Source organism: Syngnathus typhle, linkage group LG4 (genome assembly GCF_033458585.1).
Source record: "Syngnathus typhle isolate RoL2023-S1 ecotype Sweden linkage group LG4, RoL_Styp_1.0, whole genome shotgun sequence".
Taxonomy (NCBI): Eukaryota; Metazoa; Chordata; class Actinopteri; order Syngnathiformes; family Syngnathidae; genus Syngnathus; species Syngnathus typhle.
In genome coordinates, this window is record NC_083741.1 from 2,232,298 (window position 1) to 2,249,733 (window position 17,436).

Genomic DNA, 17,436 nt, shown 5'->3' on the forward strand with positions numbered 1-17,436 from the left:
CTTGTACCTTGATCCCTGAGAAAGCCATTTCTCTTGCAGGTTGAATGGCAATTTTTCCACAATTGGTTTTATGCCACGAGCGGTGTCCAAGAATGCCAAGCCTGACAGGTATCCATCTTCTTTTGCTGACAATAACTCTTTTAAAAGGTCTCCAAGTTCCCTTAATTTTTGGCTGTCCTTATTCGAGATTCTAGGAAAGTCGTCGAGCTTTGCGAAAAGCGCATTTTCAATGACTTCTGGAGCGCCAAAACATTCATCAGGTCTTTCCCAAGCTGTTCGTAGAGCTGCATTTGGGTTGCCAATGTTAACTGCTCTCAGACGTCTCACGTGTTCAGATGATTCTTTTCCAAGCCATTTTGAAAGCAGATCCAACTGTTCACTAGCTGTCAGATCCAAATCTTTGATCGTGTTGAAGAAGGAGGACTTCCATGCTCTGTACGATTCAGGACGATCATCAAAGTTTGATAGGCCCGTGCAAACAAGTTCTTTGCGTGCCAGGTACTTTGCCATGTCCAACATAACTGAAGACTCTGGACTGGTTCGGTACGTGAGATGTGTCAGAGTACTTTGGGAAAGTTAGCTTGGATGTGGGATTGGTGTTGTAAGTGTCTGTCTCTCTTTTGACTTGGAAATTCTCTTGGGTGTGCGGTTGGACTGATGATTTAGATTCATGTATTGCCTGAGAACTCTGAAGTGATGTTGGTCTCTGTTGAAGTTGAGGTGGGGCTGGCCAAGAATCTTTCATAATATATTCTTCTTCTTTGTGAACATATGGTGTTGGCGCGTTAAGGTGAGGCTCAATAGATCGCTCTGCGGTCTCTGAGAAGACTACAGGTTCAGGGAGCTTGTCAAAATGTGTAGTTTGGTCACGAACATATTCGCTTACGCGTTCTTGTGTGTCTTGCTCCACGACGGGGAAGCTCCTTTTGCTACGGAGCTCCTCTTCCTCTATCTCCGCTGCTGCCTCTAAAGCTTCTGCCTGGGCATTAGCAGCTGCAGCTTCTCTTTCCAACTGCAAGGCATCGAGGCTGGCTTCTAGTCTTGCTTTGTTCACCTTGATACTGATTTCACGCTCTGCAAATGCTGCACGTGCACGAGCAGCCTCTGCTTTGGCTCTTGCCTTTGCAGCAGCAGCGCTGACTGATGATTTGGTTGAGCTAGAGCTTTTACGACTGACCGACGATCCACTTTGAGATGACTTGAAGTCTTTTGTTGTAGTATTTTTATTCTGTTCGTTGTCCATGTTCATGTAGTCTGCTGCTGTGTATTGTGTTGCCAGCTGCGTATCGTCTTTTTACTTTCCTGCTCTCTTTGTGTGTGTTTCTAACACCAATTCAGCAGTAAGCCTAACTCCTGCTAAGGTAGACACTGAGTCAGGGTATAGCTTCCAAAGCTCCTTTTTATTGCAGTGTTCTCCCAAAACATGGAGTAAAACTGAAAAGCGATACGGAAAAAATACGACATAAACATTCATATTTTCAATAAAGACTCCTCATAAATAATACGAAAATATGATAGAGCTTTAAAATATAAATGGAAACTTACAGACGATGATGTCGAAGGCACAAACAGAAACAAGGATGACCATGGATGAACACTTGACTAGCACTAGCTGCACACGGCTTGTTGTGATTACGACAAAAATGGCCGACGGCCGACTTCCTGCTAGACATCGCCTTCAAAATAAAAGTCTATCTGTCGAACACAATATAAACCAATATAATACAGTCGAACAGACAAGTTTCGGGGCAGAACAGCGCTCTTCTGTCATCTCTTCTTCTGCGCATCCAGGTCATTTTGAGGACACACCAGATAGACTGGAGTCACATTAAATAATATAATGTGAACGCTCACACACAAAAAAAAATCACATATTTGTTTGATTCTGTTCGCACCAAGCATAGTATGTAAATTGGGTGTATTTGCGTAACATTACATCAAAAACTTAGGACAGTGCACCCAAAGAATTTCCACAGTGTGCAGGAATGAACCAAAAGTGCCGAGTAGTCATACAGTGTTTTTTTCCCAGGAAGCCAAGTCAGAGATGAAAGTGACCTGCAATTTCCATAGTTGTGCAATTTCTGTATCCACCACTGGTGTAGCGCCATCATTGCTATTTACCATCATTATTGTTCATACTATATAGTGGACGGGGCTGCCAATGATTAGGCTAACAACAAAACACTGTTAATGACCAAAATAACATTCTTACATTCTGATGTACAGTACAGTACAGTACTATTACACTGTATGTTACTGTCGCACACATGGACGCGAATCACTCCACGCTGTCACGGAACAGAGACAAAATGCAGCACGATCCTTTATTGAAAAAGGGGGAAAGGGGAAGTGGAACGCTGGGCTTGCGGTCTGGCTGGCGTGGCTGAGCAGCTGAGCACAGCGCATAGTCGTAGTCGGAAGCAGGCAGGTTGTCGAGGGAGGCGGTGATCAAGGCGTGGTCGGTCAGTTTACGGAAGCAGTTGGCAACAGAGATCGTTCAGGGGACAAAAAGGCAGTGGTGTCACGGGCAGGGTAAGTAGACGAACTGACAACCACTGGCAGAATACACAAAGATTAAGTAGGGGACCTAACGAGCTGTAACAGGTGCTGGCAATTCCTTGATTGGGGCTTGGCTGGGAGTCAGGTGACGCAGGAACGTGACACACACATGTGGGGTTTGTTGTTAAAATAATACATTTGCTGAAACACACACAATAGCGGCAGTTACAGTCACGACTCAGCGAAACTCCCGCTCACTGTCAACTACTTCCGGGTACTGAGGTCTCCCGTAGTTATCCCAGGTGCCTTATTGAAATCCCCAAATATTCGCCACTGATACCATACAGTACTATTTGCATATAACGGCATATAACGTGATCAGAAACATCACAAAGTAAAAAAAATAACAAGGCGGTGAGTATGAATTAGGGATGGGCGATACCAATGATTTTGGATTCGATCCGATACCAAGTATTTCCTGCCCAAAAATACCCGATATCGATCCGATATCGATACCGGAAGTGTAATTTCCCGCCAAAATATAACAATTTAAATGCAGTGGCATTCTTGCTCTTGGAGAGTCATTTATTGAATTTTGTAGAAAAAAGTATTACGTCATGTACATGAATTATTAACCTTTTTAGAAAAACATTAGTGGAAGATGCATATAAATAGTATAACTTTAATTAAAAGGTGCTATTCTTTACTTTTCTCTCTTTCTCTCTGTTGTTGGGAAAAAGTTTTGTTTTTTAGTATATTGTAAAAAGAGACATGGTACCAACAGAGATGCAGGGCTTAATCGTCATGAGCAGCAAAACTATCAATTTGTAAAGCCACTGGATACTTACATTTAATATTGTAATACTTTAGTGTTGTTTATAGGAAGTGGAGTTACAAATAAAACGTATAGCGTTCGACCACAAATTGAAAAGGGGAAAACTTTATTTATAAATGACTGACTAAAGCGCAGTAATTATTGCTTCAAATAGCACATCAACCACAAATGCTTACAATTTTTGGTTAGCACCTGATACCTGGAGATGTCTTGCCTTTCTGAAACGCTGCTTTTAAGGTACTTTGGTACCTTAGCCTCGGTGTGGCTGCAGGGTTTTCCGTCACTGCCTTAGTGTCTGCGGCACGTTTCAACTGCAGCTCTTCATGAACCGTGGGGTGAATTTTACTTAAATGTTTTGTTAAGTTTGTGGTGTTGCCACAATATTTATTCGTTTTGTGACATATTTCACATCTTGCCTCATTGTCATTAACTAAAATATAACACCTCCAAACCAGACTTCTCTTACGTTCGGACTGGGCCGCCGCCGTGGCCATGCTTGTTTGTGTTTGGATTGGAACGGGAAGCGGAGGAGGAGGGCTTGGCTTGTGAGAAAAGGGGGCGGGAGCAGAACAGAGCAGGACACGCCGGTGCAGCAGGCGGAAGGAAAAGTAGTACTAGCATGAGTGCAAGTCGTCAAATTGGAGCAGAAAAAAAAGAGGAAAAATATAATTAAATAATTGTAAGTATCGATATTTTAGCTAGGGAGATCGATATATATCGATATTTTGGTATCGATCCGCCCATCCCTAGTATGAATGTCCATTCAAATGTCCCATGGGCCCCACACTACTATGACATTTGTTGCTTTATTTCAGTCTGGTATACAACTTCCCTATCTTTTGCACTTAAAAACACTGACTATGTCAGTTTGTAATTCAGAGTTGTGACTCAGAAACTGGAATGGTTGACATACCTTTCTATATAATTCAGATATCCTTTTTTCTGTCCTTTTTGTTTTGGACTTGCCATTCACACCATCACCTGCTCCCATTTTGCAGACACTGTTGGAGCTGGGGGCATCTCCAGACTACAAGGACAGTCGTGGTCTGACTCCTCTGTACCACAGCGCAGTTGTGGGGGGAGACCCAGGTTGCGGTGAGCTTCTTTTGAACCATCACGCCTCTGTGTGCTGCCAGGATGAAAATGGCTGGCATGAAATTCACCAGGTACACACAATGAGTTTCACCAGCTGCACTCATTTTCACAGAGGGTCTTTGGGCTGCTTAGTTATTTGGTAAAGCTTGCTTTGGGTGACCACACAGTGTGGCAGCTGCTATCCAGTAAAGAAGATAAAAGGCATGTTGGGCAAGTCGCCCTGCAGCTATGACAACTCTCTAAGCACCTCTGTGCTGTGTGTGTGTGTGCGTGTGTGTGTGTGTGTGTGTGTGTGTGTGTGTGCGTGTGTGTGTGCGTGTGTGCGTGTGTGCATGTGGGGGTGCGTATGTGTGTGTGTGTGGGTGCATGTTTGTGCGTGCTTTTTGTCCGCGTCTGTTGAACCATCAGTTTTATCAGACTGCTCATATCTCACGTAGTGTTCACTTCCAATTCCTTTGCCTTTCTCAATCTGTCACACATCAGACGCAAATAATGATCATCTTTCAGGCTGATTATACAATAGAAAGCATATTACCTGCAGGTATGTTATTATATTACATTCACACCAAAGTTAAATGTTTCATCTGGAGTTTCATGTGTTTTTATGATGGAGTTTGATCATGAGGTACTTTAATGTAGCTGCTTCATTTGTTACTGGAGAAAAGGTACTCCTATGAAAGGATTTTTTTTTAATATTGCTAGTCAATCAGTTGGCCGATAGTTGTGGTAAAACGTTGTTTTATGCTCTTGTTATCTCGGTTCACAGTTCAATAATTAATATAATACAATAAAAACAAACCATGAGACAGGTTTGAAAAGAAGGAAATCACTGCCTACCTTAATGGAAGACCTGGCATGCACAAAGCTACTTTTGGAAGTAACATCCTGATAGTGGTTCATGTGGTACATTTAAAATGGCACTCTATAGATTGCCTTTCTTTGCCAATGTCACTCTTGCATTCAGATCAAACAAGCTGCAAGTGAAAAATATCTTAACAGAGCTGAAGACTAGCTGCAAGCTACTCCTGACTCTGTGTAAGGTTACCAACGGTTTTCTTTAAAAAAAAAAAGAAAGAAAATGTAGGCGCAACACTGAAAGGGTGCGCAGGCTGTAATATACACCAACATAAACTGTATAAGAAAATAACATGCACACACCCAAAAACATTTCTCGAAACTAAATATATTTTCTTCCCCTACACCAGGTGTGTCCAAACTACGGCCCGCGAGCCAACTGCGGCCCGCGGTCCAGTTTTTATTGGCCCGCAGCAAATTCTGAAAACATAATTGAATATGGCCCGCACAAGAAGCTTGAGCTCAGCTCTGCTGCACTTCTCAGTTTCAACACTAGATGGAGCCCGCCACACAAATAAAATCAAGCGAAGAAAAGCTTTTACCGCGAGTCCCTAGAAATGGCTGCACCGAAGAAACGCCATATGGCAAGTGAGTGTAGAATATTTCAAACACGTTGGGAAAATGAGTATTTCTTCAAAGAAATCAACAGAAAGTGTGTCTGTTTGATTTGTAATGAAGATGTTGCTGTGATGAAAGAATATAATGTCCGCGCATTTACTCCCGGCAGCCGTGTCAGAAAGCTCGGTGCACACTCTCAAGTGCGTGTGCATACTCAGTAGTACGTAGTAATTTCATCTATCAGTGCCAAATTTCGAGTGTCGGCTGTGACGTCAATATTCTCGTAATTTTTTCAGATACAGTTTTACGCTAATGCCACCCACAAACCTTCCCCTGGAATCCTTCCATTAAAATGAGTGGCCCGAAGAAAAGAAAGGTGGACACTGAGTGCCGAATATTAAAAAAGAGTGGACAATTTGGCTCGACCTACGTGTGTGAGAAGACGTTCAGCCACATGAACGTCAACAAAGCCCGTCACAGATCTAGGTTAACGGACCGACACCTCGGCTCTATCCTAAGAATTACCACAACAAATTTGACTCCAGACTATGATGCACTAGCAAAAAACGGAAACCAACAATACTATTGATTTCTTTATTACTTTATTTACATGTATTCTTTCACTGGTTCTTCGAGATGATGAATTTGGTCAGAATGTTTGCCGTTGGATGTGATTTCGCCTCATTAGATAAACGTATTTCATAAATCTGACCTGCAGGCGCTGAAGTGATGGAAAATGTTATTCATCATAACAGTGTCGTATATAATAAGAATCACTGATAGTTTTTTGGTGAAATATTTTTTTAATGCTGTTAATAAATGCATTTGTTTTCAAAAAGCTTTTTTTTAATATCCATGCTTTAGTATCTACTAAAAGTAGAAACCTTTTATGCAATGACCTTTACATGTCATATTACTTCACTCAAACACTACATCCATCTGCTCCTGGTTTGGCCCCCCGGTCAAAATTTAGAACCCAATTTGGTCCGCAAGTCAAAAGGTTTGCCCACCCCTGCCCTACACCCTTCTGGGCCTACTTTGGATCAGACCGTGATTGACTGGTTTCAAAGTCAAAAAGTCAAAGTCAGCTTTATTGTCAATCCCTTCATATGTCAAGACACACAAAGAAACCGAAATTCCGTTTTCTCTATCCCACGGTGACGAGACATAGTACACAGTAGACATACAAGTAGACGCCACAAAATAAAAACAAGAAGGCACAAACAATAAATAATAAATGATAAATAAATGATATGAGTGATGAATAAATAATAAACAAATAACCCAATAAATAAGAGGAGCAAAACTGAGCCAGTGTGCATACAGCAGACAGTAAGCATAGCTCAAAGTACAGGACGCTACGCAGAAAGGGGGAGCGAGTTCAGGATCCTAACAGCCTGGAGTATGAAGCTGTTGTTGAGTCTGGTGGTGCGGGAGTGCAGGCTCCTGTACCTCTTCCCAGAGGGAAGAAGATCAAACAAAGAGTGAGCGGGGTGACTCACATCACTCACAATCGTGGTCGCCTTGCGGGTGAGATGGGAGGTGTAAATGTCCTTCAAGGAGGGGAGTGAAGCACCAATAATCTTACCAGCCGTGTTCACTATGCGCTGCAGGGCCTTCAAGTTGTAGTCAGTGCAGCTGCCACCCCAAACGGCAATACAGCTGGAGAGGACGCTCTCAATGGTGCCGCGGTAAAATGTAGTCATGACGGCCGGAGGAGCGCTCGCTCGCCTGAGTTTCCGCAGGAAGTACAGGCGGCGCTAGGCCTTCTTTGCCAGTGATGCGGTGTTGGTGGACCAGGAGAGATCCTCACTGATGTGCACCCCCAGGAACCTGGCGGTGCTCACTCTCTCCACCACAGCACCGTCGATGGTCAGTGGCAGGTGTTGGGTGTGACCCTTCCGGAAGTAAACAACAATCTCCTTGGTCTTGTCAACGTTCAGCAGGAGGTTGTTGTCCCTGCACCACGTGGTCAGAAGGTCAACCTCCAGCCTATATTGAGTCTCGTCTCCCTTGGTGATGAGACCCACCGGAGTCGTATCGTCAGCAAACTTCACTATGCGGTTGTCGCTGTAGGTTGCAGTGCAGTCATGCGTCAGGAGGGTGAAGAGCAGCGGACTGAACACGCAGCCTTGGGGGGCCCCTGTGCTCAGCGTGATGCTGGCGGAGATTTTGTCGCCAACACGTACCACCTGTGGCCTCTGACAGAGAGTCCAGTAGCCAGTTGCAGAGGTAGGTACTGAGGCCCAGCTTGTCAAGTTTGCTGATGAGACGTTGTGGCACAATGGTGTTGAAGGCAGAACTGAAGTCCACAATTAGCAATCTCCCATACGAGTCCCTTCTCTCCAGGCAGGTAAGGGCCGAGTGGAGGGCAGAGCAGATGGCATCCTCAGAGGACCGTTTGGCTCGGTACGCAAACTGGAAGGGGTCAATGGTGGGGCGGAGAACGGATCGGATGTGCTCCATGACAAGCCGCTCAAAGCACTTCATGATGATGGGCGTAAGTGCCACGGGGCGGTAGTCATTGAAGCAGGACGGAGCAGGTTTCTTCGGCACAGGTACGATGGTGGCAGCTTTGAAACACGACGGGACGATGGCTGTGCTATTATTATTTTGTTCTACATTGTTTCTCCATGCTACCTACATAGGATCTGTGTACCTAAGTTTATCATGCTGTTAAACATTCTTAAGCATTTTCCACGAACAACAAATGGAAAATGGGGTAAACAAAACAAAAATTCAAACAAAAACAAAACTAAATATCAAAAGTACTTCTAGATGTTCTTGAAAATACTGTGAATGTATACAGCGAAATGCTGGCTCCTCCACCTCTGTGGAAGCATTTAGATTTTTCCTTGTGGTGTGACTTTGAGTCAATTGACTCACTTGAAAAATATTGCATGAGTAAAGCTGTCACATCACACGAACCATAGCAAGGTCATTGTTGCACCTTTCTTTGCAACCAGAACTTTACATTCTCACTGCAAGACCTCAGGTTTCAATTATATGCAGAATATATTGCATGATGAGGGCTCACTTGAACTTTTTTTGTTGTAATATATGTTGAGATGATGTACATTAAAATGATGAGCTGTCATGAGTTGATTACATTTTAAATACTACAAACACTGCTCTCTTTTATACTGATGTAGTTCAGTATATCCATCCATCCATCCATCCATCCATCCATCCATCATCCATCCACCCATCCATCCATCCATCCATCCATCCATCCATCCATCCATCCATCCATCCATCCATCCATCCATCCATCCATCCATCCATCCATCCATCCATGTATTGTGATTTTCTTGCTTTAGGCCAGTGCTTCTCAATTATTTTCTGTGACGCCCCCTGTAGGGAGAAAACATTTTGCGCCCCCCATGCTTGTATCCATATTAACATTAAAGAAAACAATAAATAAATAAATAAATAATAAATAAACGACGAAATTTAGTTTTGTGTGCACCGAGTGCTTACAAAATGACAATAAAGTCTGTCTAAGTCTAAGTCTAAACAAATTATTATTATTAATAACATTGTTTTTTAGTCTGTAACAGATCAGATTCCAAATGCATACTGAAAAATAAATTATAATTAAACTATAAACATTCTTGACCAACTGCCGTTTTAGGCTGAAAAAATGCAATAAAATAATAATAAACATAAATAATATTAAATAACAGCAATAAATAATATTAAATTAAAAGTAATCAACAACATTAACTCAGGACCACATCATATAAACATTTTAACCTACAAAACAAAAACGAATAAAACTATTGGTGCTATTTTTTAATCAAAATGAAGCAGTACGACAGACAATATGCACGGCTGCAGGCGGTATCAGCTCTTCTGCAATGATGTGGTTTGTTTTGCACTCAGCAATTTGGTACGCTACTTTATATGATGCTGACAGAGCTCGCCGATTGAAGTAGTGTTCACAAAGCGGGATGATTGAATGAAAAAACTCGAGAATTTTATCAGCGTGATTAGGGTGCAATGTCTTTAAGTGCCGCCTTAATATTTTTGGCTTCATACTGTCCGCTGCCAACATTTTAAGGCACAGTAAACATACTGCTCTTTCCTCGTCTCCCACCGTAGTCACACTGAATCCGCTTCGTCATATTTCCTTGTCTTAGCTTTCGGGTGACTCTCATTTTTCTCATCTCCGTCTCTCTCCGCCGTTCATTTCAACCCTGTTAAATATTTTGCCATGGTGTCCCACTGCACTTTTCATCGCCTGCTCTGTACTGTGTGTGCGTATGTTCCGCTACACTATAGAGCGAATACCGTAATTTTCGGACTATAAGTCGCGGTTTTTTTTTTCATAGTTTGGGTGGGGGGGGGCGACTTATAATAAGGAGTGAAACCGCGATAAACAAACCGCGATGTAGCAAGGGATTACTGTAATTTGAATTTCCAGTGATGTCAGCAGCGCGACGCGGCGTGGCACGGCAGTTGTTTAGAAAAAGGACAAAGATTGATCACGGGATGACGAAGATGACGAAGGGCCCCACGTACTACCGGCATCATTAGCGGCTTTGTTTCCAAATGACACGGAGGACGAAGAGTTTGAAGGATTTAAGGATTTGGAGTGACACAGAAGGTTTGAAAAACTATTGTGCTTTTACGCACGCCCGGGCCTACTCTATGGAGCTCTCTTTCACTTCCGTGGATAGAAGTCGGGGGCCGGCGCTCGGCCGGGTGGCTGTCCGGGGATGGGGCTCGGACAATGCTTTTACGCACGCCCGCTCCTACTCTACCAAGCTGTCTTTCACCTCCGTGGATGGAAGTCGAGGGCCGGCGCTAAGCCGGGTGGCTGTCCGGGGACGGTGGATGGGGCTCGGTCATGGATTTTACGCACGCCCGGTCCTATTCTATGGAGCTCTCTTCCACTTCCGTGGCTGGAAGTCCAAGCTGCCACACGCCTGTAAGTTCGTTTTGTTAAATAAAGAGCCGTTTACCAAACCCACGTCTTTCCTTGAACTTTGTTAACGCTACAATCTAGTTATATACTAGATCTGTGGAATAACGACGAGGCTGACGTCAGGGCGCACGTGCGCCGTTGTTGACAAAGGACGAGGAATTTGATTGGTGAATTTAACAATTTAGAGTACACAGATGGTTTGATAATATTATTGCTTCTATAATAGTTATTTGATATCTAATTTATATATCGTAATATGTGACTGTGGAATATTTTGAAGTGCAAGCACCGTCAGCGGCGCGCACCCATTGTTGACAAAGGACGATCGATGGCTTTAATGAATTGGAGTGACACAGATGGTTTAATAAACGTGTTATTTATGTAATAGTTTTTTATAATAACTCTGAATGTTACGTTAGGCCTGTTCTCAGCTCTTCGTTTGTGTTTGTCACGTTAGCATACCTATCGTTTAGCCTGTTGTTGCTCGGTCATGTCTGTTCTTGGTGTTGGATTTTGTCGAATAAATTGCCCACCAAAATGCGACTTATACTCCGGTGCAATTTATTTTATTTATTTTTTCACTTTTTTGGGCATTTTATGGCTGATGCGACTTGTACTCCGGAGCGACTTTTAGTCCGAAAATTACGGTACTCCCTGCGCACACTCCCTGGCCACATTCTTACAATGATACCGCCACTTCCACCTACTGCCGTGGATGTCTAATTACCCTTTAATCTCGTACGGCCATAAAATAGCATGTTCCCCGGAGTCACACGCATCGCGCCTGGAATCGCACCCCACAATGTGAGAAGGAGTGCTTTCGGCACTTAAACATTTCAGGCGATCGCTCAACAAATGCGGTTCCTTTTAAACTTGAATCCTTTTTTCCAGATTTGTGCATTTTCTTTTTTTTTTTTTTTTTAGTTGATGTAATGTCTTTAATCTACCGCTCGCTATCATGTGTCTCCCATCCTTTTGCGGCCGGGTTCAAACAAAGTGCGGCTTCTTTCCATTCTGGTTCTAATCTCTTTTGCAGCACACTGACATCTAGTGTAAATGGGAGATTACTGCAACTTGCAAATTACTGTTTTCTGCGAGTGGAAGTAAATTGGGAATTTGTGTTTTCAGGCTTGCCGGCATAGACATGTACAACATCTGTAGCATCTTCTGTTCTATGGAGCAGACATGGGTGCTCAGAATGCCTCAGGAAACACTGCCCTACACATTTGTGCTCTATATAACCAGGTGAGTAGTGGGCACAAAATATATAAAATTATGTGAATTTTGTGTGTAAATATCAAAACATAGCAAGGTGAAGGGACAATATAGGAAACATATTACTGATTTAAAGTTACAATTGGAACAACTGAAGGCCTTCCTTATTTATATATTTATTACATTCTGATTTGAAACTGCCTTGTAATACAAGAACAGCATTTTGGATCACCTTGTGATCTACAATATATTAATACTTCATTGACACCTCTCATGCTGTGCTCATTTGAGTGTCTGAGTGCTAACGTTGCTATTTTGAGCGGTGGCAGAGATTTTACAAACTGATTCAATTCTGTTACCAACCAGTGCTTAAGACACGATGCTCTAACTGTGTGTGAGTGTGTGTGCGTGTGTGCGCGTGTGTGTGTGTGTGTGTGTGTGTGGATGTGTGTGTGTGTGTGTGTGTGCGCGCATTCGTATGTGTTTCACGTTTACATTCACCTTTGCTTTTGAGCATTTTTTCTGGTTCCATTTCTTCCAGTGGAAAGTTAGTTTAATTTTATAATATAAACAGACAGTTGGTACGAAACTAGTTTTTTAAATTCAGATCAGATGCAATCTTTGAATAATGTCTGCGTAAAAGCTGAGATTTTATATCGACAATGTTTTTTTTGTGTTTAGTAAAGATGTCTGTGAATATCAAAAAACAAACTTCTCTTGGTCAGCAGTAAATCGTAAACCTTACAGTTCTGAGGTTCAGGGTTCGAGTCTAGACTCTGGCCATCCTGCGTGGATTTTGCATGTTTTCTTTGTGCTTGCATTTGTCACGACTCGCCTCTCCTGTGTGCTCATGTCCGTGGTTTCTGTCTGTGTGCCACTCCCTGTCGGATCATTGCTTGTCTGTTGTTGTGTGCGTGTGTGTTTTTAACTCACAATGCATTCATTGCATGGTCTTACATAAACAAGAACGGAGAAGATTAGGAATGATGGATAGATATAATATAGTAGTTGCATGAACCCAGCTGAGACAAGTGCTCGTAACTCTTCAAAGTCAAAAAGTCAAAGTCTGCTTTATTGTCAATTTCTTCACATGTTTTTTCTCCAGGTACTCTCCAGGCATTCTCCCACATTCCAAAAGCATTCTTTTGGGCTTGATAAAAACTAAAATGCCTCTACAATGATTGTACAAAAAATGTATGTGCCCTCAAATCGGCTGGCCACCATTTCAGGGTGTAACCTACCTATTGCCCAAAGTCAGGTTCTAGTTCACCCCAAACACCAATGCAAAGGCTAACGAAAATGGAAAATAAGATTCTCAATATGATCGTCTTTTAATCATTTTACAGAGACACGAATTGTACCTGTTACTCAGTAGTGGCTCTGGTAACTGTTGTTCTTTAAAGCTGACACTTGAATCTTATTCATCTCACTCACCCACTCAATTAGCTTTTAAAATGAATCACTTTAGTGAATTTGCCTTTTTGATTCTTCAATGTATTCCTTTTCTAAAAGCTTGGAAACAACAAAGTGAGTCCAACAACTCCAAGTATGTGTTTCTGGCGACAGAATGCAGTTGAACAGTGTCCAGTGCATGCCTATGAGGTTAAAAACTATCTTTTTTTCTTTTCTTCTCATAATTTCATTGATCTACTTTAAAGCATTTTAAATATATTGTTTAATCTTTTCATCTTACACTCTTGTATTTCGTTAATTTCGGTAACCAGTATTTTATTGTACTGGTTCTTTTATCACAGACTGTGATAAAAGAACCAGTAAAATAATCTACTAAGTGTCTCAGTGAAGACAAAATGAACATAGTACAACTAAACAGTATTTTATTTCTGTGCTTTGATTTAAAACACTTTCGGATGTCCTTTTAATCATACTCTATAAATAAAGTTGTCCGGAAGTTTTATTATTTTAATTTATTATTTATTATTACTCTTATTATTTATTGTTTGTGCCTTTTTGTTTATGATGTTTTTTACTTTTGCGCTATGCTTGCTGGCTCCGTTTTGCTCCTCTTATTTATTGTGTTATCTGTTTATTTATTATTTATTCATCACTCTTACTATTGATTGTTTGAATTTTTGCCTTCTTGTTTTTATATTGTGTCGCGTACTTGTATGTCTATCGTGTTATGTGTCTCGTCACCGTGGGATAGAGAAAAACGTAATTTCGGTCTCTTTGTGTGTTGTGACATATGGAGAGATTGACAATAAAGCTGACTTTGACTTTGACTTTGACTTTGACTTTGAAGTAGGATGGCGGCGCATGCACACTCAGCGGCCTCTCTCTGTCCCGAACGGTGTTTTGTTTGGTCGTTTAATGTGGGTTTGTCCGACAGTTTTGTGTGTTTGTCTCGTCGCACCGGGTTGTGCTACAAGTACAGCGGGCTGGTTCTGCTCGACATCGGCGAAAGCGAATTTTGTGGCGATCTGGACTTTGAAGCGGGGACATTAAAGGCGCTCGGTCTGCTCCGTCCTGAAGCGTCGGAAGCGGTGTGCGAGGAGGCTGAAGAGGGGCGAGAGCGGGGGCGTCCGGGCCAGGCTGGCAGCCAACCCAGCTCGTGCCTTCCTTTCTTCCGGCGAACGTTCATCAACATGCCTGCTGAGATCTACGAACCGGACAGTGCGTAACTGCTGTGCATTTGGAGCGGCTGGCGTGCTATCGGGCGGACTGGGCCATTGTACGAGGGGGAACATCGCGAGGAGGTGGAATGCGCGTCTACATCCGTGACGAATGGTGCCGGGACTCTGTGGTGGGATGCAAGCACTGCTCGCCTCTGGCGAAGTTTGTGATCTCCAGGCTTTTGGGGTCCTGAACTCTCTCCCCCGTTGTTCACTCGTATGTTACTCGTGTACTGTGTCTCGTCACCGTGGGATGGAGGAAACGTAATTTCCATTTCTTTGTGTGTCTTGGCATGAAGGAATTGACAATAAAGCTGACTCTGACTTTGTCTTTCATATTGTTCGCCCACACTAAATCACTGAACATCTGTTATATCATGCCCAAAATACCTACTATATATAAACTACTGGTGCTGTGCATGATAAGAAGATTTGCATGGAGTTTTGTTAAATCCACAGATCAGAATTAGCTTCTGATCAGCGACACTTGATGTGAAGTGAAGTTGTCGACCTGGTGGCGGTGTGGTTGGCTGAGGAAATTGGGTTTGGTGATGTGTCCCTGTGATGCAGTACAAACACTGTATCAAATGTTACCTTCACATGTTCACTAAAACGGCTGGTTAAAATGCACACTCATTATCAAGCGACACACGTGAGGAGACCCAAAGACTAACTGGTCGAGATCCAGCACGCTGGTTATCATGGATCATTTAACAGAAGCTGGGATCACCATTGAACTCACAGTATAAGGGGGCGGGATGGAGGCAGGCTTCCATGAAACGGTATCTCTATATAATGTATGTAATTGTTGATCCTTGGGGTGTTTTGGAAATACCATGTCAAGCATGGCACTTCAGAGCAATTTTAAATTGTGGAAGAAAATGTGACTCTTTTAATCACTAGAGTATCTATCACAAGTCTCAAATTGTAACCTTCAAGTCTCAAGCAAGTCCCAAGTCACTGGGAAAAAAATCCATCCATCCATTTTCTATACCACTTGACCCCACAGGGGTCGCGGGTGTGCTGGAGCCTATGCCAGCAGTTATCGGGCAGTAGGCGGGGGACACCCTGAACAGGTTGCGAGCCAATCGCAGGGCACACAGAACACGAACAACCATTTGCACTTGCACTCACACCTCGGGACAATTTGGAGTGCTCAATCGACCCACCAAGCATGTTTTTGGGATGTGGGAAGAAACCGGAGTGCCTGGAGAAAACCCACGCGGGCACAAGGAGAAAATGCAAACTCCACACAGGGAGGGCCGGAGGTGGGGAAAACAAATCAAGCAAATCAATTTTGCATTTAACTTTGATGGTGCAGCCTGTAAAACACAAGTTCAAATTGAATGTTAAATTCAGGGAATGGCTAAAGATTGTCGAGTCCAATGGCTCATATGTTTGTGATATGGTGGATCTAGTGAACAATAGTGTTTAATAGTGCAAAAATGCACCCTATATATGTCCCACAAATTCATTTGAATATTCCAATGTAAAAATAAAAATTACACCAGTATTAGTGCAACTCTTAGATGTACGTAGAATCTCTGATACTATTTAATGCTAGCCACACAGGTATCTATCAATATCTGCATAGGAGTTAGTGTCACTATGAGCCATTTTCTAACCCTCGATAGCTTGTTATGGAGCTAAAGAAAAATCTTTGTATGTGTGTGTGCGCAGTCCATGCGTGGTTGAGCACTTTGTGGGCGATATGTGCAGCAGATTCAAGCCCCTCTGCAGTCTCCATTTATCTGTTCTCCTCCCTCGCTCTTCTCTCGATTTCTCGCGTCCTCCCTCTCTCTGGAGTGGAAGAATACATCCACGCTTAACAGCCAGTGAGGTTGCATTCCTGACATAGGTGGTAGATGTTCTGTTGTCGCTCCTCTCCCTGTGCCAGGGATGGGATGATTTTAAACAGTTCATGCTATACTGACTTCTTTTGCTTTGGACAATTCTTCTTATGTCACTGGAAGACAAGCAACCTTTCTCCTGACCAAAGTAGGAGAGTTGACGAGCCGCCTTGCTGTCTTAGATCACTTTATTCTGTCTTTAAATCTGTATTCTTTCATTCCCAGGATAATTGTGCCAAGGTGCTGCTTGTTCGTGGAGCTGATAAAGAAGTTAGGAACTACAACAGCCAGAGTCCCTTTCAGGTAAAACTAAAAGAAAGTGGGAAAAGTTTTTGCCCATTGCATGTTAATCACAAAAGCAAATTGATTTCAGCTTTTAGCACATGGGGAAAGCATTTAGGGTACATTTCATATTGTTTCCATGGTAACAGTACTATATGGTCAGGGTCAGCTGCAACAACTGTAAATGTCTTTCTGGGTAAGACTGGACTACGTAATCCAGATTTCTTTCATTCAATGAAATTTGGTGAGAAATCGAGAGTTGTTAACTGTGGTCATTGATATTTGTGGACGTTTGTGCTTTTTTGTACATTTTTGTATTAATACAATGGACTAAAAATACAGTGGAGCCTCTGTTTTCGAACGTCCCGGTTCTCGAACAAATTGGTATTCGCAAAAAAAATTAAGATTTTTTTTGCTTTGGGTGTCGGACGAAATTCGATTGTCGAACCTCGCGAGATGAGCCGAGAGGAGCGAATGCCAACTGACTCCGTTCGTTATTACATTCTCGTTACTCTGAGGATTGCATCAACTCTAATCATGGCTCCAAAGGAAGCAAGTGGAAGCAGTAAAGCCATTCTAAAACACAAAGACGCTCCTAAAGCAACGCGACAGTGGCGCGCTGCGGTTGCGCGATCGGACCAAATTAAGCTCCTCAATGCGCAGGCACTGAGGTCCACTTAAATTTTG

At 42.7% G+C, this 17,436-nt stretch overlaps 1 protein-coding gene across 1 annotated transcript in view; it reads left to right on the forward strand.

Annotated features, from left to right (window-relative positions):
• Window positions 1–17,436, forward strand: part of LOC133152748 (SH3 and multiple ankyrin repeat domains protein 2-like) — a 63,336-nt gene that overhangs the window by 15,569 nt on the left and 30,331 nt on the right. Inside the window, exons 3-5 of the mRNA XM_061276625.1 lie at window positions 4,333–4,500; window positions 11,901–12,017; window positions 16,693–16,770. Coding sequence (XP_061132609.1) covers window positions 4,333–4,500; window positions 11,901–11,933 — 201 coding nt within the window. The 3' untranslated portion in view covers window positions 11,934–12,017; window positions 16,693–16,770. The remainder of the gene's footprint in view (window positions 1–4,332; window positions 4,501–11,900; window positions 12,018–16,692; window positions 16,771–17,436) is intronic.